The 26,424-nt window shown below is 41.5% G+C and overlaps 1 protein-coding gene across 1 annotated transcript in view; it reads right to left on the bottom strand.

The window, feature by feature from the left end:
* The window catches only part of ARHGAP10 (Rho GTPase activating protein 10), a 2,173,597-nt gene that overhangs the window by 1,149,551 nt on the left and 997,622 nt on the right, over positions 1-26,424 (bottom strand). Inside the window, exon 5 of the mRNA XM_044063456.1 lies at positions 15,921-16,022. Within this exon, the coding sequence (XP_043919391.1) occupies positions 15,921-16,022 (102 nt within the window). The remainder of the gene's footprint in view (positions 1-15,920; positions 16,023-26,424) is intronic.

Genomic DNA, 26,424 nt, shown 5'->3' with positions numbered 1-26,424 from the left:
TTAGGTTTTTCCAGCTGAACAGAAGAGCATCCACTTTCCATGCTTGTTTGTGATAAGTCCTTGTGCAGAATTTTTGTAGTTGGCAATTCAGAGGGGAGGCAAAAAGATCTATGTCTGGGCATCCCCATTTTTGTGTTATCATGCTGAAGATTTGTGGATTCAATTTCCATTCGTGAGGGTCCATGATATTTCTGCTTAGGACGTCTGCCAGAGTATTTTTCTTTCCTGGCAGGAATTGTGCTTGCAGGTGAACTTGGTACGTTAGAGCTGTGTTCCACAAGTTCATGGCTTGCCTGCATAGGGGATATAAGAATGTGTGCCCCCTTGTTTGTTTATGTACCACATTACTTTGGTGTTGTCTGTCTTTAGTAATAGTTGTCCTGGATGTAGAAGGTCCTTGAAAGCTGTTAGGGCATTTTGAACAGCCAACATCTCTTTTGGATTGATGTGAAGATGCATCTGGTCTGTGGTCCACTTGCCCTGAATGCATTTTCCTGCCATGTGTGCTCCCCAGGCGTAATCCGAAGCATCTGTTGTTAGAGTTTGCCTGGCTGTGGGTTGGGTAAAAGGCTGACCCTTGTTTAGGTGACATGCCTGTGCCCACCATCGGAACTGCTGTTGTAGGCAGGGAATCATTGGAATTACTGCTTCTAGACTGTGTGAATGTTGAGTCCAAACACTTTTTAGGTACCATTGTAATTTCCTCATATGCAGTCTGGCATATGGAATTAGTAGTATGCAGGATGCCATGAATCCCAAGGCCTGCAGAATTTTTCTTGCAGGGAGATGGGACGTTTTTGCCAGTAGTTGAAAATATTGAGTTAGTTGCACTTGTTTGTCTGGCGTGAGGTAAGCCATCTGGGCCGTTGTATTTAAGCTGGCACCCAGGAATGTAATCTGTTGTGAGGGCACTAGTTTTGTCTTCTTTTCGTTTACTGTGTACCCTAGAGAAGTTAGCAACCTTTTTACAAACGCCAGATGCTGTAGAAGAATGTCCTTTGTCTCTGCTTGAATGAGGCAGTCGTCCAGGTATGGATATATTTGAATTCCTTTCTGTCTGCAAAATGCAATTACTGGTGCCAGGCATTTTGTGAAGACCCTGGGTGCAGTAGATAAGCCAAAGGGCAGTGCAGAGAATTGGTACTGCATTGTACCAGCTTTGAATCTGAGGTATCTTCTGCAATTTTGTCTGCTAGGGACATGCAGGTATGCCTCTTTTAGGTCCAGAGTAACAAGCCAAGCCTTCTTGCCCAGCATGGGTAGAAGCTGCTGTAATGTTAACATTTTGAATTTCGGGATATCCAGGTAAGTGTTCAGAATTGAAAGGTCCAGTATAGGCCTCCAGGCTTTGTCCTTTCTGGGGACCGGGAAGAGTCTTGAGTAAAATCCTTGTCCTTGTTCCTGTTGTGGTACTTTTTGTATAGCTCTCATGTCCATGAGGGCTGAAATTTGTTTTTGTGCCTCTGCCCATTGATGTTGTGGCAGGTCTGGCATTCCTTTTAGTTTTGGTAAAGTATGAAAGTGGAATCTGTAACCTTGAGGAACAATATTCAGAACTCATTTGTCTTGGGTGATTGTTTGCCAGTTTTGAGAAAAAAGTGCTAGTTTTCCCCCTAAGGGGGCTTCCAAAAGGGACATGCTTGGCGTACGCAAAGGAAAGTCATTGTGACTGTTTCCTGTAAGGTTGAGACTTCTCCTCACCTCCTTTTGGGGCTGAGGTGCCCCACTGTCATTGTCTGTTTGAGCCTTGGGGCTGAGATCTGCCTCTTGGGCGTCTGTATCTGCCTCTCTGTGGTCTGTCTGACACTGGAAAGGACCAATTTTTTGTTGGCCAATTTCTGCTAAACCGAGGTGGCTGTACCTGTAAGAAATCCTTGACTGTTTGAATAGATTTAGCTTTATCCTCCATTTTCTTTAACACCTCTTCTGCCTTAACACCAAACAAGGTATCATGCTGTAAAGGAGCATCCAATAATTTTGCCTTAACATGATCAGGTAAACTCTGTTCTTTTAACCAAGCATGTCTTCGAACAACAGAACCTGTAACTGCGGCTCTACAAGAGGCCTATAAAGAATCAAAACCACATTGCAGAGTATGTTTTCCCACCTGTTCAACTGCATGCAATAAATCCTGCATTCCTTTACAATCAGGAGCTTCTGAGCTAGCAAGCATTTTCTGTTTTAACTGAGCCATTAAATATTGTTGGTACTTAAGCATGTGAAACTGACAATTTAAAGCTCTTACTGCTGAAGTTGCAGACGTGTATACTTTCTTCCCCCATCTATCCAAAGCTCTAGAATCTCTGTCAGAGGGTACTGGATTTTTTGCAATGGAAGCCTTAACCCCTTTGGGACCCTGGGAAATAGTTTCTGGATCAGCAGAGGAGTTTTTGTAAAGAAACTTGTGAGAGTCAGGGACTCTATAATACCTATCTGGCTTGGCTGGAGCGGGGGGCAATGAGTCAGAAGATAAGATGGATTCAGAGAACACATCATCCACAATGTCCAGCACAGGCGGAATGGCCAGGGGCCTGTGCTGAGGCAATAAGAGGAAATCCCTGAACCTTTTCTTGGATTCTGAGTAATCCTGACTTTCCCAATGGAAATGTTCCTTCATGGTATGTAAAGTTTCCCCAAAAGAATAATCCTCAAGAGGCGAGGCTGAAGGGATAGATTCTTCAGCATCAGAGTCCTCATAGGAGGATAAAGAGTATTCCTGGGCTGAAGAGGAATCAGAGGAAATGGAAACCTGATCAGAGGAGTCATAATCTGTATCCTGCCTAGGCCTTTTCTCAGGAGGGGGATGGGAACCCCTGATTAGAGTAATGAGGTATTCGGCCATTTTAAGCATTTGTTTCTTAGCCATGCAGGACTGTCCAGGAGAATGTTGTACTTGTTTATTTGTCTTTAATGGTACCTTTGTCTTGGCTGTTGTTTTAATGGTAAGTTGTGAAGGTCTGAAAACACCCTCAGAAGCCGTTGCCTGCTCAGTGGCTCCGGACCCATCTGAGGGATTAGATTCCGTAGGCCCAATACCTTGAGTTTCCAGAGGCCTGGATGTCTCCACGTGGGAGTCGGAAGCGGCCTGTGGCTCTTAGGTAGCGGGTATCAGAGGCTGCGAAAATGCCTCACTGAGAACCAGCGACCAGCCTAGAAGATGTTTTGTCGTCGGTTTTGGACCTCGGATGCCTGTCTTTATCCTTGTCTTTGCGTTTTTTCGGTATTGAGGTCGTCGGCTGATCCGACGACATGGTACAATTGAACCTTCGGCCAAAGTAGTGTAAATCAAAATCAAAACGTCTTTTTATAGTGCGTTTGTTTAATCTAGCACAAAACTGACTAGTGACGTCGTGATCAGGGCCTAGGCATGGAATACAGTAAAAGTGGAAGTCCTTAGGAGGTATTTGTTTCCCACAAGAAATACAATTATTAACTTTTTCTGACATCGGTCTGAGGCAAGAAAAAGGTTTCCCCAACGGGGTACTTAGCTTTATTGAAGACTCCAAATCTGAAATTCGACTTTGAAAATCTCAGGAGTCGGCCGACCGGCACTTGCGAACTACTTCTGCTTCGGGAACTGCGCGGCAAGAAAGACTGAAGAAAATGGCGTCGGATGCATATTTTATACCCCTGGCGCACTGACGTCAAGGAAGAAGCGACAGCAACCGACACTGGACCAAGACTTTGGAACTCTGGCTGACTGCCGGACCGCCTGACGGCAGGATAACCCAAGTGTGATGACTGCAGCAGTGTAACACGAACACCTGCAGCCTGTAATGTCCACCCCTACAGAAACAGCAGCAAATTATTCCCTGCCACAGAATAACCACCTTGCCCTCACTTCACCTATGCGCAACATAAGCGACGTTTAGCTAAATAGACTGAAACTGCAATGTAAAAAAAAAAAGTGATAAATGTATTAAATCGCAGGGAGAACACTTAGTTGAACTAATGTGATGTGCAATCTGACACATTAACAGCCTGATGATTGTTGTCTAACAAAGACATCAACCTTAAGTCAAAGAAACTATAAAATAAATTGTACATATATATTACTGAATTGCTATGTACGCACGCAAGTGTGTGTTTGTGTGCCTACAGCTACATAGCAGTTAAATGCCTAGGTAGATACAGCTAAACACATGTACATACACATACACATAGACTCACAGAGTGTTACTAGGCTAATGACTTGGGGAACCCTTCTAATCCTAGCCAAGTTTTCCCGAAAGAATAATGATGTCCCATATCCAAACAGGATACTGAGGGCCAAGCATTTATAAGCTACCTCTGTCCATAAGGGACATGGGTGCAGGCCTGGTGTAAAATAAGATACAAAAATATTAGATAGGAAGTATAAGTGATGAAAGGGTAAAAACCCTACCAGCTACTTATCTACCTCCATTTCTACTTTCATGTAACTTAACTTTATACTAACTGCTTTTTCTGAAGAACACCAGATCAAAAATTTCAATCTGTGCTTTTAATTTCTATGTACAGAAAGTTTCTACAGCCCCTTTCTATATTTGAACAAAAGCAATTCACTTTTTATAAGAACAAATCAATATATGAGAAGCAAATCACTCAAGCATCAGTTTGTCCAACTGCAAAAAAGTAATACATGGAATGTTACAGTCAACCATTTTACACAGGTTTTCTAAACTAGAGGGTAACATCTACATCAAAACTGCTATAAAACTCAAAGCTAGCAGCTGAAGCCAGACCACCATGAACCATAACACTACATCTGCTCTAAGAGTTGCTTTGAAAAAGGGTACATATTTATGAATAAGTTACTATACAGCAATTTTGCTGTATAAATTACAGGCATGTAAAATGGAAGTTAACTGACTGCAGGGTCTGTTATAGTAGGGCAGCACCATGACTACAGTTTCTTTACTTAGGACGTGCAGCACCTGTCACTATTCCTTCCATGCATGGGATAATCCCGACACAATTTCTTCTAGGCACTGGATAAGCAAAAACTGGCACTATTGGTTCCAGGTAATGGATAGCCAACACCTGACACTGCTCCATTTAAGCAAAAAATAAACAACATGTGGCATCATTCCTTCCATGCATATGATAACACCAGGTACCATTTCTTTTAGGCATGGGATAAGCAACACCTGCCATCATTCCTGCCAAGTAATGGATACTAACACCTGAATCTATTTCATTTGTGCAAGGTATAAACAATACTTAGCACCATTCCTTCCATGCATGGGATAACCAGAACCTGAAAACATTCCTTCCATGAATGGGATAAATAGAACTAGCCACCATTCCTTCCATATGTGTAGGGTAAACACCTGGTGCCATTCCCTCTATACACAGGATACATAGGTTCAGGCATCAATCTTTCTATGCAGAGTATAAACAGCTCCTGGCATCACTCTTCCATATAACACCTGGCACTATACCATTCATTCACATGATAACCAAAAACTGGCACCACTTCTTCCATCCAAGGGATGAACAACACCAGGTAGCATTCCTTCTAAGCACCACACTTGGGATAAACAAAAGCTGGTACCATTCCTTCCATGCAGGGGTTAAACAACACCTGATTTCATTCCTTCTATGCAGGGGTTAAACAACACCTGGCTCCATTCCTTCCATGCAGGGGATAAACACCTGGTGCCATTCCTTCTATACACAGGACACACTAAATCAGGCATAATTCTTTCTATGCAGAGTATAAATAGCTCTTGGCATCACTCCTTCATATAACACCTGGCACTATACCATGCATTCATATGATACGCAAAAATTGGCACTACTTCTTCCGTCCAAGGGATGAACGACACCAGGTAACACTCCTTGCAAGCACCACACTTGGGTTAAACAGCACCTGGCACCACTCCTTTCATGCAGCGGACACAACAGCACCTGGCACCATTCCTTCCACACAGGAGATAAACAACACTTGGCACCATTCCGTCCACATGGGGATAAACAACACTTGGCACCATTCCTTCCACACAGGGGATAAACAACACCTGGTACTATTCCTTCCACACAGGGAATAAACAACACCTGGCACCATTCGTTTCCACATGGGGATAAACAACACTTGGCACCATTCCTTCCACATGGGGGTAAACAACACTTGGCACCATTCCTTCCACACAGGGGATAAACACCTGGCACTATTCCTTCCACACAGGGGATAAACAACACCTGGCACTATTCCTTCCACACAGGGGATAAACAACACTTGGCACCATTCCTTCCACACAGGGGATAAACAACACTTGGCACCATTCCTTCCACACAGGGGATAAACGACACTTGGCACCATTCCTTCCACACAGGGGATAAACAACACTTGGCACCATTCCTTCCACATGGGGATAAACAACACTTGGCACCATTCCTTCCACATGGGGATAAACAACACCTGGCACTATTCCTTCCACATGGGGATAAACAACACTTGGCACCATTCCTTCCACATGGGGATAAACAACACTTGGCACCATTCCTTCCACACAGGGAATAAACAACACTTGGCACCATTCCTTCCACACAGGGGATAAACGACACTTGGCACCATTCCTTCCACACAGGGGATAAACAACACTTGGCACCATTCCTTCCACATGGGGATAAACAACACCTGGCACTATTCCTTCCACATGGGGATAAACAACACTTGGCACCATTCCTTCCACATGGGGATAAACAACACTTGGCACCATTCCTTCCACACAGGGAATAAACAACACTTGGCACCATTCCTTCCACATAGGGGATAAACAACACTTGGCACCATTCCTTCTACATGGGGATAAACAACACTTGGCACCATTCCTTCCGCATAGGGATAAACAACACCTGGCACTATTCCTTCCACACAGGGGATAAACAACACTTGGCACCATTTCTTCCACACAGGGGATAAACAACACTTGGCACCATTCCTTCCACATGGAGAAAAACACCTGGCACTATTCCTTCCACACAGGGGATAAACAACACCTGGCACTATTCCTTCCACACATGGGATAAACAACACCTGACACTATTCCTTCCACACAGGGGATAAACAACACCTGGCACTATTCCTTCTACACAGGGGATAAACAACACCTGGCACTATTCCTTCCACACAGGGGATAAACAACACCTGGCACCATTCCTTCCACACAGGAGATAAACAGAACTTGGCATTATTCCTTCCACATGGGGATAAACAACACCGGGCACCATTCATTCCACACAGGAAATAAACAACACTTGGCACCATTCCTTCCAACAGGGGATAAACAACACTTGCCACCATTCCTTCCACACAGGGGATAAACAACACCTGGCACTATTTCTTCCACACAGGGGATAAACAACACCTGGCACTATTCCTTCCACACAAGGGATAAACAACACCTGGCACCATTCCTTCCATACAAGGGATAAACAGAACTTAGTATCATTCCTTCCATGCATGGGATAAACAGCACCTGGCACCATTCCTTCCACACAGGAGATAAACAACACTTAACACCATTCCTTCCACATGGGGATAAACACTTGGCACCATTCCTTCCACACAGGGGATAAACAACACTTGGCACCATTCCTTCCGCACAGGGGATAAACAATACCTGGCACTATTCCTTCCACACAGGGGATAAACAACACCTGGCACTATTCCTTCCACACAGGGGATAAACAACACCTGGCACCATTCCTTCCATACAGGGGATAAACAGAACTTGGCATCATTCCTTCCATGCATGGGATAAACAACACCTGGCTCCATTTCTTCCACGCACAGGATAAACAACACCTGGCACCATTTCTTCCATGCACAGGATAAACAACACCTGGCACAATTTCTTCCACACACAGGCTAAACAACACCTGACACAATACATCCTACACTTCAGATGGATGCTGTTCATCAGCATCCAATCCATCCCCCAAAGTGGCATCTTAGAACATACAGACAGATTTAGTTACTGGTGCACGAATGCACAATGCTGTTCGCTAAGCAATAACACAGCACTTCCTGTTGCTTATTTAATCTGAGTGTATTTGTATTTTAACTCAGTTAATGCTCAGGTCACTGCCCATGAACATTTAGCCACATGCTCCCCAAGCAAGCTATCACAATTCAAGCCCTAGCTAGTCAACTACCTCCTAGCTCCACTGGCACTGACAGTACAACCCCTTTAAACCTACTCTCGTTCAGCTTCCAACCAGTGTCCACATCACTTATCCGTACCTTGATTAAAAAATTAAAACTAACCACCCTCTCCGCTGACCAACTCCCCACCAAGTTCCTTCAAAAATCAGCTGACGCCATTGCCTATCCAGTATCAATACTAATTAATCATACCATAGCAGAGGCTAAAATTCCCACCATTTGGAAAACATCCTATGTAATCCTGCTACATAAAGGAGGTTCTTCCACTGAATTCTCAAATTATAGACCAACAGCTATACTTTCTCCACTTTCAAAGTTTATGGAAAAATGTATACATAAACAACTTATGCACCACCTAATCCAGTATCACCTCATGGCCGATACCCAACATGGCTTCCATCCACACCACAGCACAACATCAGCCCTACTGGCTTTTACCAATACAATAAACAATAACCGTAACAATAATCACATATCCCCAGCCCTCTTCTTGGATCTTTCCAAGGCATTTGACATGGTGGATCACCAACTTTTGATTCACACCCTGCAAACTTTCTGTTTAGATTCCAAAGCCCTTCAATGGTTTAAATCCTACCTCAGTGGGAGGCAACAGGCTGTCCTCTTGCAGAACAAGCTCTCTAACCTATTACCTAACATGCTTGGAGTACCACAAGGCTCCATATTAGGGCCCCTACTGTTTTCCATCTTTATTAACGACTTATATACTGTCATCCCAAATGTCAGCTGTATCCAATACGCTGATGACTCGACCCTGATTTGCTCAGCTACATCTCCTACTGACTTGAGGTCTGCTACCCAGTCCGCTTTTAATACAATAGAAAACTGGTTCTCTGAACATCGATTGTTACTAAATCCCAAAAAAACTAAAATGCTATTATTCTCACCAACACAAAGGTCTGCTACTTTTACCTTCACCATAAATGCAAAAGATGGCACAATAATCTCCCCCGATCCCTCTACAAAACTACTAGGAGTCATTATTGATAATAACCTAAAATTTACATCAATAAAAAACTTGGGTCACTGTAAAGAATAAAAGCCTTCCTGACCCCTCCAGCTAAGATGGCCATAGCTCGCTCTCACCTACTTTTAACACTTCTATACGCTTCCCCCCTTCTCTCTAATCTAAACAAGACTGCACTTAATAGACTGTCAACCTGTTACAATCACATTGCTAGGTTTGCCACTGGCCTGCCTTTTAGAACACACCCCTGCATCAACCTTAAACAGCTTGGGTGGCTAGAACTTCCCAGTCTAATCCAATATATAACCTTCTGATTATGGCTAATAAAATCCTCTACAATCCAGATAATAGACCAGCTCTTAAAAATATTATCACCCCCCCCCATAACAATCCAAGACTACTGGTTAATGGTTAAAGTGTTTGCCTTACTGAGATCCTCGAACAAACTACTAATTCAGACAATCAAAATTAACAATGCAGCTGGTGACTCCCTCTTTGCAAACTCTGCAGGCAGAGCCTGGAACTTACTTCCAGCTGATACTACTTTGCTCTCCTCCCTAGGCCAATTTAAAACCAAACTCACACAATATCTGGCACTAAACTGGCTTTGTCATTGCAACAAGCCTGGCTAACTATCATCATGAAGGTGAATAATCTATTAAAAAGTACAGTTTTGTACCTACCATAAATGTAGATGTTCGAAGATCCACATTGCTGCAGTCATAACCTGTGGGTAGTCCGCTGTCCTCGGTCGGCCCGAATACCAAAGTGTTAGGCCGGCGTCGGTCATGGTCGCCCAGACCTGACGTCAGTACGCTGTGGTATTAAAGCGCATGACCGACGCCATATCCTTAGTCTTTCTTGCCCCAGATGTCAGAAGGCCGTAAAGAAAAAGGCCATAGCCAAAAATAGAAAAATACCCAATCACCAATATAACAACAATAGATACACCACAAACCACACAGCCACCCCAAACTACAGAGGGGAAGGAGGGAGGGTAAATCAGACTGCAGCAATGTGGATCTTCGAACATCTACATTTATGGTAGGTACAAAACTGTACTATGTTCTTCATCTCACATTGCTGCAGTCATAACCTGTGGGTAGAATCCCAAAGCAAAGGTAAAGGGAGGTTGGTAAAATCAGATAGCATTAGGAGCTGCTAACATGCCCTGTAAAACTGCAGTGGCAAACCCAGCCCTAGATTTGGAATAAAGAGGAAGATGGTAATGTTTAGAGAAAGTGTGCACTGAACTCCAGGTAGCTGCCTCCAAAATATCCTTAGTAGCTACTCCCCTTAAAAAGCAGTAGAAGTGGCCGTAGCCCTAGTGGAATGAGGTCTGATTCCAGCCGGAACCTCCTTGCCATGATGAGAATAACAGAAAGCAATGCAATGCCAAATCCACTTAGAAATAGTTTGTTTTGAAACAGGTTTTCCTTGAGATCCCAAGGCAAAAGAAATGAATAACTGTTGGGACTGCCTGAACCCCTTAGTTCTGCTCAAATAATAACGTAACTGCCTGTGAATGTCCAAAGAATGCAAAATTTTCTCCCCCTTATTTTGGGGATCAGCATAAAATGTAGGCAGATGAATAGATTGGTTTAAGGCCACATTAGAAACAACTTTAGGCATAAAAGTAGGATTAGTACGTAGTGAGACCCTATCCTTATGAAATATCAGGAAGGGTTCAACTGCCATTAGGGCCTGTAATTCAGATACCCTTCTAGCAGACGTAATGGCCAACAAAAAAGCAGTCTTCCAAGACAAAAACTTAAATTCTGAAGTAGCTGCAGGTTCAAAAGGAGGTAAAGTGAGCTTTTCAACACAAAATTGAGATCCCAGGAAGGAGTTGGAGCTCTGCGTGGGGGTCTTATGTTCTTTGCCCCTCTAAGAAATTGCTTGAACAAAGGGTGAGAGAATAATGGTGGGTCACAATCATAGTGAGCAGAAATGGCTGCAGCATGAACTTTTACAGAGGAGAAAGACAAACCCTTGTCTAATAATTCTGTAAGATACTGAAGAGAAACACTCAAATTAGGCACTGAAACATCAAAACTCTTTGTTTTGCTCCAAAGAAAAAATCTCCTCCATTTACCTGCATAAACTTTCCTTGTACTAGGCCGTCTGGCCTCCAAAATGACATTCAGAACTTGTTGAGGAAGCTGAGACCCCCCAGGGTCTAAAACAGAATACGCCAGGCTGTCAGATGCAGGGATTGAATCCTGACATTGCGGAAATGATTGCTTGCCTGGGACAAAAGGTGTGGAATTAATGGCAAAGGCCAAGGAGGCTCCCGTACCAAAGTCCTCAGCAGAGGGTACCAGTGCTGCCGTGGCCAATCTGGAGCTATCAGAATCATGCAAGGCTTGTCCTGTCTGACCTTTAGGAGCACCTTGGGAAGGAGAGGCAGAGGGGGAAATGCATAAACGTGAAGATTGTTCCAACTGAATGATAGAGCATCCACTTTCCAAGCTTTTGGGTGAAATAGCTTTGTGCAAAACTTTGGCAGTTGGTAATTCAGTGGAGAAGCGAACAGATCTATGTCTGGAGTCCCCCATGCCACCGTCAACTGTTGAAAGACATGAGGATCCAATTTCCACTCGTGGGGATCCACCATCTGTCTGCTCAAAACATCTGCTAAGGAGTTCTGTGCTCCTGGCAGAAACCTTGCCTGAAGGGTGAGGTGCATACTGAGAGCAATCTCCCACAAAATCATAGCCTGTCTGCAAAGAGGGTACGAATGGGTACCCCCCTGCTTGTTGATGTACCACATGACTGTTGTGTTGTCTGTCTGAATCAACACTTGTCCTGGGTGAAGTAAATCCTTGAAAGCCATCAATGCAAATTGGACTGCTAACATCTCCTTCATGTTGATATGCAAATGTTGTAGTCTGGCAGGCCACGTGTCTTGAACCCATTTTCCATTGAAGTGTGCTCCCCAGGCCATGTCTGAGGCATCTGTCGTTAAGATCTGACTCGCCTCTGGTCGGGTCACAGAGAGTCCCTTGTTTAGGTGACATTCCTGAGCCCACCACAAAAATTCCCTTTGGATGCAAGGTATCATCGGAATGACAGTGTCCAAATCGTGGCAGTGTTGAGTCCATATGCTTTTGAGATACCATTGTAGCTTCCTCATATGCAGTTTGGCATTGGGAAGCACCAGAATACAAGATGCCATGAACCCCAAGGCTTGAAGGACTGTCCTTGCAGTCAGCCTGGACCATAGAGACAATTGCTGGAAGTAAAGGGTAAGATTTCTTTGTTTGTTCGGGGTCAGAAATGCCATCTGAGAAGCTGTATTCAGTCTCACACCCAGAAAGCACATGTCCTGAGAGGGTACTAGACTGGACTTTGTTTCGTTCACAGAATACCCTAGGCACCTTAACACTGCCATAACGTACTGTAGATGGTGAAGTAACTCGACTTTGTCTTGAGCCAGAATCAGGCAATCGTCCAAATAAGGATAGATTTGTATTCCCCTTAACCGTAAGAAGGCTATCACTGGTGCCAGGACCTTTGTGAACACCCTGGGCAGTAGATAAGCCAAAGGGTAATGCAGAGAACTGATAATGTAAAGTCCCAGCCCGAAACGCAGGAACCTCCTGCAGCTGGGCCTGATAGGAATGTGAAGATAAGCCTCTTTGAGATCCAGAGTTACCATCCAGTGATCCTTGCCTAAAAGAGGCAGAAGTTGTTGTAAAGTTAACATCTTGAATTTTGGAATGTCCAGGTATGGGTTGAGAATAGACAAATCCAGAATTGGCCTCCAAGTGTTTCCTTTCTTTGGTACAAGAAACAGGCGAGAATAAAATCCCAGGCCTACTTCTGATGGAGGTACCCCCTGGATAGCCCCCATGTTGAGAAGTAAAGAAATCTGTTTGTAAGCCTCCACCTTTTGCTGAGAAGGAACGTCTGGCATGCCTTTGAAAGGAGGCAAGGTGTGAAAATAAAACTTGTAGCCTCGAGCTATAATGTCCAACACCCATTTGTCCTGAGTGACTAAAATCCAATTTTTCCTGAAATGTGCCAACTTTCCTCCCAGAGGAGCTGCCAGACAGGAGGGGTCTGGCAGCTGGAGATACAGGTCATTGGGTCTGTTTACGAAAAGGCTGACCCCTGCCTTCACCTGAAGATTGTGCAGGGGAACTCCACGTCCTAGGTCGAAAAGAACCTTGAGCATGAGCTCTGCCCCTAGACTGTAAATCAGAAGAAGGATAAGCCCATCCCTTAGTAGGCCAATTTCTGCTAAACTTAGGGGGCTGTACCTGTAAAAAATCCTTAACTGTTTGCATAGACTTAGCTTTGTCTTCCATTTTCTTCAAAACTGACTCCACAGGAGAACCAAACAAAACTTCAGACTGAAGGGGAGCATCCAAAATTCGAGCTTTAACATGCTCTGACAAATTCTGTTCCTTAAGCCAGGCGTGCCTACGAATAACTGATCCAGTGGCAGCCACCCTGGAAGAGGCCTGAAGAGCATCAAAACCACACTGCAAAGAATGCTTACCCACCTGATCAGAGGCATGAACTAAATCCTGCAATTCCTTACACTCAATGCCCTCTGCCAAAGCATCAACCTTAGATTTCAACTGACTCAGGAGAAAATTCTGGTACTTCAGCATATGAAACTGGCAATTCAAAGCCCTCATTGCTAGAGTGGAAGAGGTATACACTTTTTTACCCCACCTATCCAAAGCTCTAGAATCTTTATCCATAGGAACTGGATTCTTTACAACAGAAGCTCCGACTCCCTTAGGACCCTGGCTAATAGTTTCTGGGTCAGCTCTCGGGCTTTTATACAAGTATTTATGAGCCTCAGGCACTCTGTAATACCTGTCAGGCTTGACCCGGTGCAGGAGGCAAAGAATCAGGATTGAGGGAAGCTTCAGAGAAAACATTTTGAACAACATCCAAAACAGGGGGTATAGCCAAGGGCCTATGCTGTGGTAAAAACAAAAATTCCCTAAGTTTCTTTCTAGAGTCTGAGAAATCCTGACCTTCCCACTTAAAATGCTCTCTCATGGAATGCAGGGTTTCAGAAAAGGAAAAATCCTCTGGGGGGGAAGCAGAAGGAGTAGAATCCTCTGCATCCGAATCAGAGTAAGGAGGAAAATCCTGAATGTCTTCAGCCGAAGACTCCGAGTAATCTGAAGAATGTTCCAATCCATCCACCTCTGGCTCTACCCTAGGCCTCTTATCTGGCGGGGGCAAGGAACCCCTGATTAAAGTAATTAAATCTTCTGCCATTTTCAGCATATGCTTTTTAGGCACAGAACCTGCAGAACTAGGGCTGACACCAGAGGAAGACAAACCAGGCCTGACCTTGGAAGGTACCTTAGAGACAGAAGTAGAAGGCCTAACCACCTTATGCAAAGGAGGGACTACAGAAACCTGAGAGGTCCCCTCAGCCTGTCCCGACTCCTGAGAGGCCACATCCTGCAAAACTAAAGGCTCCCCCTGAGACTCAGCTGAAACCTCGGCTGGATCTACAGATTCCACCGTAGTTTCTAAAGAACCGGCGTCCGTAACGGACGACTCATCCTGCTTGGACTTTAACGATTTGTCCTTACGCTTCTTAGCGGTAGCGGGCGTCGGAGGATCCGACGGCATATTGTAATTACACCGCTTATCGGAGACAAGCCTAGCACAATCTAACCTGCGTTTAATGGTGCGCTTATTAAATCTAGCACAAAAGCGACACCCGACTACGTCGTGCTCAGGCCCCAAGCAAGGAATACAAAGAGAGTGGTAATCCCTATGAGGTATCTGTTTCCCACAAGAAATACAATTATTCACTTTTTCTGACATCCGGATTTAACTGAGGCAAGAAAAGACAAAAATATTCCCCAACGGGGTACTTAGCCCAACTTGGTCTTCGGTCTGAAACTCAGAATACGAAAATTTCAGGACGCCGAACGGCACTTGCAAAACGCTGCTTCTGCTTTGGACCATGCGGCAAGAAAGACTGAGGATATGGCGTCGGTCATGCGCTTTAATACCACGGCGTACTGAAGTCAGATCTGGGCGACCATGACCGACGCCGGCCTAACACTTTGGTATTCGGGCCGACCGAGGACAGCGGACTACCCACAGGTTATGACTGCAGCAATGTGAGATGAAGAACATCATCTACTGTTAATTTTTCCCCTGACTGTAACCAGGGGTATCTCTAACCTGTAAATGTGTCTGTTCATGTTTCCCTTGCATTCTTTGTAAATACCGTTCTGTAATATGTCTTCATCGTTTTTCTCCCCGGGCCTCTGCTGAAAATGGACATGTATCCAGTCAGACTATCCCGGTCAACAAATGTAAAATAAAAAAATAAAATAAAAATAATAAAAAAAAAATCACTGTATTTTCTACACTCACCAGCAACTTGCCTATTTGGAGCTGTTTTTGGTCTGCTATACTGTTTCCCACCCAAGCATGTACATAAACCAGGACCCACATCTACTTGTTCACAGACACCAATATTTCTGTTAGAAGGAGTAAAGCCTATAGGAAGGATGAGTTCTGAATGGATGACATCTGGCTGCCATGTGCAGTGGTTGGAAGCTGCATTACATACCCAACCAGAAAAGGTTTTGATGGTTCTCAGTAAGGGAAAAATATGTGTAATGATTGCCACATCAAAACCACAACTTTGGATATCACAAGTGACAACATTACTAGACACGGTCGCTGTATTATTCTGTATAAGTACAATCACACTTGCAGCCTTATTGTTTCACTTTATTAAAGAAACTACAACAAATCCCATCTTGTTAAAACGTCACTGGTTACCTCTTGGAGAAAAGTCTCTTTCTTCTTTGCAGACAAGTTTAAGTGTTTCTCAAGGGAACTGTAGTACTTCTCTGTCTCTTTATCATATTTCTTCTTCTCTTCCTGCAGAAAAGTAAAAGGGAGACTTTAGTACACTAGTGTTTTTAAAATAGTAGAGTATCATGTGACATTACTACAGTTTTTAAAATGGTAAGTACCATGTGACATTACCAGAGTTTTTAAAACAGTAGAGTATCATGTGACATGGTTGCAATATCACAAGATGCAAATGCAGGTAAGCAAGCATCAGGGTGAGGTGGTGGTCAGAAGGCATGTTTCAGCAGTAGAGACAGAACACTGTGTGATTATGGTCCAGATTAAAAATCAGTCATCATAATACCTGTAAGATACTAAGGTGGTATAACTTACACCTGGGAGGAATAGGGTGGTAAATCTTATATTGCAGGAACATATGATCACAGGAGTTACACAACAGGTAAGTCAGAGGGCCATGTGTGCCTTGCCAAACACCACAGTTAAGATGTACTCCAACACTTCAAGGAGGGAGAAACATGTCAGACACAGTATGAACTTGTAGGAAGCCATCCAAATTTTCAAGGTTGGACCTGAAAAACACAAAGGTGTCAGTCTGCTTAACATGCAGAGGCAATCCGTTCCACAGATAGGGCAGCACTTGACAAGAAATCTATCCCTCCAGTGTGTTTTATTTATATGTTGGTGGAGGTTCATATCTGTAATTTGGGAGTTTGTGTAGCTATTTATCTTGTGACGGTATAAGAGATCTATTAGGGTGGCATATTCGATGGCACAGAATGTCAGGTATACATCTCTATGTGCAGGAGTGTATAACAGAGCATAAGGAAGGCTAAGGGGTTTTAGGCAAACAATCTTTTCATTAGGAACATTTGGGGCCTTTCTAACAGCACAATATTTCTGGCTAGGCACATGCAGAAAAGAGCACTGAACAGAGGGACAAATAACATTGTTTAACCTGGATGACATACCTTTGGAAATCAGTTGTGTTACAATAACACCCAAGGGTAAAAACTTCACATAGACAAACCATTCAATAAAAATACTTTTTTCTATAATTATGCTATACTGACAAGCTAAGAACAAAGGCAAAATGTGCCATGTCTACAGTTAGTGGGGTTTGTCATTATTGGCCTGAATACACCAGCAAAGAATTAAAATAATAAATATAATACAAAGCCATGGGCATTCGGTAGTCATGTAGCTGAAACACTTGTATGTCCTTATGGGGTCATCTGCATACATCCCATGGGCCTCCACTTCATGAGGTTTAAAATACTACACAATGAATACTGTAACTGATTGGGTCTTTTTTGGTGTTTTTCAGCAAGAGTATAGGATTTCCTAATTGATGTTACAACATGGTGGTCAAAGGCGAGGCAATTGCAAGATCCCAGTCTATCATGTCTATGAGGAGTACAGTAGTGAACATGATTAAAACTGCAAATGAGGGGCATTTCCCAAAGGGGACACTGTTGCATTTTTTTTTTTTTTTGCATTTACTTTGAACCTGCTTCCACCCAAAATAAACTACAGTACTCAACCTCTACTACACTCTCTGGCTGAATAACCAGCTACATTACATTTTATGTAGATCTCAGTTACACTAACATTCTATTGAAAGACCTGAAACAAGCATCTGCCAAATTCTCTGTCCTCCATCCCACCTTCCTCAAAAGCCACAGATGAAAATAGCTAAACCTTTAACTTACATATACAGCCTTTCCTTTATTGAAGAAATAGTGCCACCTGCCTTAAAAGATTCTATCATAATCCCCCTCCCAAATGTACCCCCTCCCAAAACACTTAAGGATTTTAGACCTATCTCCACTCTCTGTCCCCTTGCTAATGCATTAAAAAATTCTGTACAAACAAATAGTCAAACACATAAATAGCTTTGGACTACTATCTGACAGACAGAATGATTTCAAAAATACCTTTAGTACCACAACAGCCTTAGTGTCTGCATCTGACTCCATCTACTGAAAAATCAGTGATGAGCTTGTTGCTAGGATATTTGCAGACATGAACAGCCGTATTCAAAGCTGTAAACCACAACATACTGCTTATGAAGCTGAAAATTTTAACTTGGGAGATAATACCATAACGTGATTCCAAAGTTACTTCGGGAATAAAACATTCCATACTAACAATTCTTTAAAATCATGTCACCATCCGAACAGGCCTCCACAAAACTGACTTATATATAGATTAGCAGAGTACCTACACACTACCTGAACTCATTGGATCCAAACACAGTGATAGTTCTAAACCATGAGGAGAAGTCGTTTGAGTTGATATCTTTGCTTAAATTTAGCAGAATCATTTCTAAATAAAGTGGAAATGGATATCAGACTAGTAGTAGAAAAGAATCCAACAGCAAATGAAAATGATAAAAACAAAAGAAAGAATATAAAGAAAAAGGACTAGCAGAGAAGGAAAGAAAGTGGAAAGTCCACAGATATAGTAGCAAGTACAAGATTTTTTTGGAACAATGTCCTGTTTGAACAAGATTTGATGCAGGTAGGTATGGTTAAACAGGAGGTGAAGAGAAACCAAAAGATGAAAGGCTAATGATGGCAATCTAAAACAGTGGGCTAAGTGCAAGCTGATTTACAAAATTCACTGAAAAAGTGGGGGAAACAGACAAATGCAGGTTTTGTAAAACAGGACTAGAAGCAGTTACATATGTCATTGTGTGTGAAACACTCATGGCTGAGGGCGAAAGGTACAATAATGAGGCCAAGGCTGTTGCACTGAGAAATACTGGAAACATGAACCACAAAACATTAACAACAAAAATGAATTTTCTATCACATGGAATTACTTAACAAAAGTCCAAAAAATAGACACAAAAAAAAACAGATGCAGTAGTCCAAGAAAAAAGACAAAACTAGTACTGAACACTGAAATTGCCACACCCTGCTATCATAGCTTATGTAATGAGAAACACAAAATTTTAAAATACCAGGATGTGCAAGCAGAAACAAGAGTAATGAACAAAAAGGTACCCAGACTGTTGCAATAGTAGTGCGAGTAACAAGATTAGTATAAAATACAATATCAACATTGTGACGATTGGGGAGAGATGGGCGAATGCTGCCAGCCTAGTCAAATAGAATTTGATATATATTTCTATCAACTGTATAAATAAATGTAAAATACAGGCGTGTATTCTTGATAATAAATGTAAAATACAGGCACGTTTCTTGAGTGTAAAGAATACTGTGAAATGTGGAACTGCAAAATATGTGACAACATTGCACTCTACTGGCCCAGTGAAGCCTGTTGTACCCTTTCATGTTAGAATTAGGCCCTAGGGCGGCTGGATGAAGATTTCATGCCCATTGTTTTAAGGCTAAAGTTTATGACTAGAATTTAGATGTGGAAGGTGCTTTATTGCTCTGGTTTCTGCTAGCATATACATATGAAATGTCTTCTATTGTTGTAAGTTTCTGTGCAGGTGTTAGATTGCTAAATAATGCAGTTTGTTTGCCTGGGAAAAACTAAGTGTCAAAAATGATGTAATTGGGGGAGGGATCCAGCAAACATGTTTGTTAGTAATGTTTAAATACTATTTCTCACAAGAGACAAAAAAGCATTTTGATCTTAGATATCCAACTTACCAGCACTCTGCCTTATGCTCACATGTAAGTTTTAGCACTGTGATTTCTGGTAGGAATAGTTAAAGCTATTAAATATTAATTAGGTATTTTTCTTTGAAGTCAGACCTGTCCTACTGTATTATTTTAAGTTTCTGTGTGATATCTGAACTCTTAGATATCTCGGTGGTGTAGTAGTTTTGTCTTGTGTTTTAATAATTTATTTTTAAATATTTTTAAAACCTTCTACCTGTGGCTGCTTTGTGTAGAGATAAGCTCTAGAGTACATTGCATATTTATAGAGGTTATTGTAATAGGCCACTCTAAAGTAAGCCTTGACTGTTAGCCATACTACCATTGGATCTTAATATTGCACAGTAATAATTGGACACCCTTTTAAGGGCCTTTTAGTAGCCAATATCATTAACTGGGTGGTGGCAGTAATTACTACCATATAGACTTAGTAAAGGGGCACAGTTGGAGAATCTGTGTCAGCCTTTCCCAGGAATGTCTGTGAAGGTATATAAATACTTACCTCAAAGTGTGTGTGTGTTGTGTCAGCTACTTGGCAGGGACACGAAGCACTGGTTGGACAGAGAGGGTACTGGAGGTTTTAGCTTGCCCAGTTAGGCTGAGACCTGGACCCTATAGCTGTGCCAGTGGAGAGTCTTATTGGGGACCTGGTGAGCAAGGGAGCAACCAGCCCCAGACTGACTGTGATCTCTGTGTGCACTTAAGAGAAATTGTACTTTACTGTGTGTATTAGTTATCCTTTCCTCTTCTGTGAGACGATCTCCCTGGTGTTAGTGGTGAGGATTGAGGCTCTGTGATTGCTGGGCCAGGGCACGGTCGTCTCATAAAAAGGAGGCAATTCTGGGCATTTTGTGGGTGCTTTGAAGAGCACTCTTGGCTAACATTAAAGAACGAAGCAACACTTAGATGAGGCTCAGTTACTAACAGGCTAGGAAGAGATGAGCTAAAAATGATATTGCACAACCAATCCACAGGAAAGTCCCCAGGAATAGATGGTATTCCTGTAGAAATTTGGAAGCTAGGAGGAAAAAACTGAAAAAAGATCTGGAAGGTTTTAACAGTATTTTAAGAGGAGGATAAGCACAGACATCCTGGAAGAAAGTGGTGGTGGCTGTAATACCTAAATAGATAACGACCCAATAGATCCAGCTTCATGGTTTAGGTGCATTTCAATCCTAAACCATGATTATAAAGTGTTTATATCTATCATGGCTAAAAGAATGGCAAAGGTATTGCCAAAATTAATAGCTATGGTCAATGTGGTTTTGTGGAGGGGAGGCAAACATTTGACAACATTAACAGAACATTTACAGTTGATATAAAAAGTTCACACATCCCTGTTAAAACACCAGGTTTTTGTGATATAAAAAAATGAGACCACAATAAATAATTTCAAAACTTTTCCCCCCTTTAATGTGACCTATAACCTGTACAATTCAAATGAAAATAAACAAATCTTTTAGGGGGAAAATATAAAAAAATAAAAAAACATACAATAAGCTGGTTGCATAAATGTGCACACCCTTAAACTATTACTTTGTTGAAGCAGCTTTTGATTTAATTATAGCATTCAGTCTTCTTGGGTACACACCTGCCATCAATTAAACAGACTCTGATTAACCCAAAATAAAGTACAGCTGTCCTAGTAGGATTTTCCTGACATTTACTCAGTTGTCTCCTACAGCAAAAGCCATGGTTCGCAGAGAGCTTACAAAGCACCAAAGGGATCTCATTGCTGAAAGGTATCAGTCAGGAGAAGGGTACAAAAAAATTTCCACAGCATTGGATATACCATGGAACACAGTGAAGACAGTCATACAAAAGTGGAGAAAATATGGGACAAGAGTGATACTGCAAAGAACTGGACATCCCTCCAAAACTGATGAAGAGACAAGACAAAAACTGGTCAGGGAGGCTGCCAAGAGACCTACAGCAACACGGAAGAAGCTTCAGGAATTTCTGGCAAGTACTGGTTGTGTACTACGTGACAACAATCTTCTGTATTGTTCATATGTCTGGTCTACGGGGTAGGGTTACAAGACGGAAGCCTTTTCTTACAGAAAAACATCCAGGCCCGACTAAAATTTGCAAAACAATATATTAAGTCTCCCAAAAGCATGTGTGAAAATGTGTTATTGTCTGATGAGACCAAGGTTGAACTTTTTGGCCAGAATTCCAAAAGGTATGTTTGGCGCAAAAACACTTGCATCACCAAAAGAACACCACCCCCATGGTGAAGCATGGTGGTGGCAGTATCATGCTTTGGGGTTGCTTTTCTTCAGCTGGAAGTGGGGCTTTAGTCAAGGTGGAGGGAATTATGAACAGTTCCAATTACCAGTCACTTTTGGTCCAAAACCTTCAGGCATCTGCTAGAAAGCTGCAGATGAAGAGGAATTTCACCTTTCAACATGACAATGACCCCCAAGCATACATCCAAATCAACAAAAGAATGGCTTCACCAGAAAAAAATAAAAGTTTTGGAATGGCCCAGCCAGAGCCCAGACCTAAATCTGTTGGGTGACCTGAAGAGGGCTGTGCACAAGAGATGCCCTCGCAATCTGACAGATTTGGAGTGCTTTTGCAAGGAAGAGTGGGCAAATATTGCCAAGTCAAGATGTGCCCTGCTGATAGACTCTTACCCAAGAAGACTGAATGCTTGCTTCAACAAAGTATTATTTTAAAGGTGTGCACACTTCTGCAACCAGCTTATTGTACGTTTTTTATTTTTTATATACTGTCCCCTAACAGATTTGTTTGTTATTCAATTGAACTGCACATGTTATAAGTCACATTAAAGGTGGGAACATTTTTGAAATGATTTATTGCGGTCTCATTGTTTTATATCGTATTAACCTGGCATTTTAACAGGGGTGTGTAAATTTTTTATATCCACTGTATGATCCAGTGGGAAGCAGAATGTAGGAAAATATTAATGTTGTTGGCGGGTTTTGATGCAGAGAAAGCATTCAACATAGGAAGCCGGGAGTTTATGAGCAGGGCAATGGAAACATTTATATTCCCTGATAAAATTATAAGGTTGATTAGGAGGCTATATGAGGGATTGGAGGTAAAAGTTAAAGTGGATGGCTTCCTCTCTGATACTTTCTGTTGGGCAGAGGAACCAGGCAGGGGTGCCCTCTTTCCCCTTTGTTATTTATATTATATCCAGAACCTCTGGAAAAGGAAATAATGGGCCCAGAAATTCAAGGATATAACTGGTGTGGTAGTCAAAAAAGCTAGCGCTATTTACAGAGGATATTATTTAATACCTGCTAAAACCAGAAAAGGACATTTCACTGTTGTGGAACATTTTGAGGCTGATTCATATCTTTTCAGGATACAAAATTAATGACTCTGAAATAAAGGCAACAGCTGTAAACCATGTCCCCACACATGAACTGGTTCAGAAATATCCATACTTACAGGGAACATGATAAAATGAAGTACTTAGGAGAATGGATTAAAAATTATTCTGGTTTGGCAGCTAAAGATATGTGGGAAGAGACTAAACAAAAGGTAATACAAAAACTGAGAAATTGGAAGCTCTGTTATATGGATATGGATAGCAAGATACAAGCAGATGAAATGTTTTTAGTCTTTAGTTTTATACACAGGTCAGGTATATTTTTATCAACTAGAGGAGAAGTTGTGGATAGTAATTAATAAAGAGCTGAAGGATTTTATCCAGAAGTGGAATATGGCAAGAGTCAAGTGGGATAAGCTGATTCTTCCACTACAACAAGGTGTTCTGAAGGGGTATTTCAGAGCTAACCAGTTAAGGTTCCTATACATTGCAGAAGCAGAAAGCTATAATTCAAAGTGGAAAGGGATAATGATGAAATGGAGGGGGGGGGGTTCATGCAACAAGGAGAGACTGGGATTTTGGATGCAGATTCTTAAGGAGAATAACAAAACCATACATAATATTACATTCATAAAGTATTCTAAGAATTGAACCAACACAAAAATGGAGAAAAGAGATTCTGCCGATAGAGATAACTGCAATTACGGATACAGACAATAAGCAAGAAGAGGCGGGAATTTACTGGAGAAAACTGGCAAAAGAACTAAGAAATTGGGAGCAGATAATTAGAGAGGGAAAGGTAATTGAATGTGAAGAGGCCAAAAATTTATTTGGACTGCAGGCTAGAGACTAACTTCCAGCACTGATAGAGTTTATAGTAGAAACTAGAACAGAAGATGCTGTTAAAAAGGAATAATTAGTAGAGCATATAAAATACTGCATGCTAACTGTAAGAATCAGAGGAGGTTAGAAAGGATTGGGAAGAGACCGGATAAGCAATTCACAAAGAAACAATGGGGATATATGTATGTCTCCCAAATATGCAAGTCTAGAAGATTTTGGATCTTTGCTTGCAACTGTTTACACTGGTATATTTATACCCCAAGTAGACTCCAAAGAATTTTTGCTCAGGTAGACAGCAAATGTTGGCAGTGTGATGGGGAAGAAAGAGATAATTGGGAACATATTTTCTGAGAGTGTAATTAGTTGGCAGACTTTAAAGATTCACTGCAGATGTCTCTGTCAGAGAAAATGGTTGAACAAATTTGCATAATTATGGAAATAATTTCTGAGCTATGACACAGAATCGGAAGTGCCTTAACATAGTAAGGCCCTGCTGAATCTAATTATGTTGGCTGCCAAAAAAGCGATTACTAAAAAATGGAAATCAAAGTCTAAACCAACTGTACTAGAAGTAGTGAATATAGTAACAGAGATAAAACAACTGGAACCGGGACCTTTAAAAAATGGGAGGAGAAAATTATATAGAAAAAAATGGGAATTGTGGGAACAATACATGCACAGGAGGAATGAGGTTTAAAAGAAGCCAGGACTCAAAAGAGCTATTTAATGTTTGACTCATAATGACCGGACAGATTATAAGTGATGTATAATGTTTGCAATTAAAATTATGTCAAGATGGTTCGTGATACATGTTTGCAACTAAATGCATGCCAGCATGGTTTGTTTTCATTTATATAAATGTATTACCTATATCAAACTTTATAATTTAATAAATATTTTCTTATTAAAAAAAAAGACTGAAGCAACACTAATTTCATGAACATTAAGCATACTCTCACATGGGAATAGGGTCCATTCCCATCATAGTATTAGAAACCAAAAACAGTTGAAGAAATTAAACTAAGAGTATCCCAAGGGTTAACTCTGGAACCCACACTGTTCTTATTTATTAATGATCACACTGAAAACACACCATCACTAGATGTTATACTATATACAGATAATATCCTCTTATTAAAAGCCAATAAATGTCCATCTGGACTACAAAGTAATGTATGAAAATCCTTTTCTGAGCTTTGCAAATGATATGAATTTAATCTTCTTCTAATTAACCACCAGAAAACAAATATTATGCTGTTTTCATTCCCTCATAAAATCCCATACCTACCTCATACTACCATTACAGATAACTATAACAATGTTATCCCTCATGTTTCAGAATACAAAAGCCTATTATGCACTCTTAAGTGTTGTCATATTTCTTTCAACTCATACCAAGTCTCTACTTAACTCCTTTCTTGACTTAAACTGTGCTATAACATCTCTCATCAACTATCTCCAAAAGCCTGCAATGACCTATAAAAATGTCTTCATTCTTAAAATGGAATGCTGGCTACCTCTTCTAACATTTTACTCAGCCTACAATACCCAAAGACAATAAATAACAGAAAATAAAACCTACAAGACTCTTCCTTCTTGCAGACAGTAGAGCTTCCCACTGTGGTCTCCTAATGATGCTAAAATGTCATGCCAGTCACTGAAAGACAAGCCATCTTCTAGGAACTCTTCTTCAAAAAATATTAAGAGGGGGATATTTCCCATCTATGTGTAGGAGCATCTCATTAGAGACCAGGTATACTAGCTAAGAAATACCCAAAACATTACATGAAGCAGACCTGCTTTTATAACAATTGGTGAATGTGCCTTCTCCAGTCTGGGCCCAGCCTTATGGAACAAACTCCAACATGATAAAAGGGGTTTTGAATCACTTAGTGAGTTCAAAAATGCCCTCTCTGTACATGTGCACAAGAAAGTCGCTTGCAAATGCTTTAGGAATAATGGTATATTACACTGTTTTGCTATTCTCAGTCTCTATTTGCTGTCAATATCTTGACTGTACCACTGTATATATTGTAAATAGTGAAAAGTTCAATGAAAACTCTGGTTAACCTTTCCAATCTTTTGTACAGTTTACTTTTGTACCTGTACGCTCTGCACACAAGAGAAATTACAATGTAATTGTCTTCACATGTTGCATCCGTTTGATTTATGTTTAACAACCTTCTGCATTTCTGCTATTGTACTTTGCATTATTGGCTATAATTGTATAGGATCACTTTGTAAATGTGTATTTTGGGTTGTGAACAAAAAAGGGTCTTTGGACAAGCCCACATACCTGGTTACCAAACAGTAAATAAAAATAAATACATCATGAGCCTACTTAGCACATGGACAGTGTCCTACAACTCGATATGAGTTAGATGATCACTATTGTTATTAAGGATGATTTGGAGTTCAGTAAGTTCAGTATCAGGGGCACAGAGGATTCACTTAGAAGTGTTACTATCTCTAATATGAAGACATCTCCAGTGTCCCTCAGGTCTCAAGGCATGGTAAGCCTGGTAAAGAGAGATTGCTAGCCTTCTGCTGAAACAAAGTCGCAGTTACAACACAGACTTACATGTGCTCTAGCAAAGGAGAAATCCCAAATCAAGCAGCTTGTTAATAATTCTAGCACTGATGAAAAAAAAAATTAATGTGGCCAGAATTTGAATTTGTCAGTAAAGAG

The sequence above is a fragment of the Protopterus annectens genome, chromosome 2.part1 (genome assembly GCF_019279795.1).
Source record: "Protopterus annectens isolate FY-2018-M chromosome 2.part1, PAN1.0, whole genome shotgun sequence".
Classification (NCBI taxonomy): Eukaryota; Metazoa; Chordata; order Ceratodontiformes; family Protopteridae; genus Protopterus; species Protopterus annectens.
The sequence above is the reverse complement of the archived record's forward strand: the minus strand, read 5'-3'. Positions and strand labels throughout refer to the sequence as shown.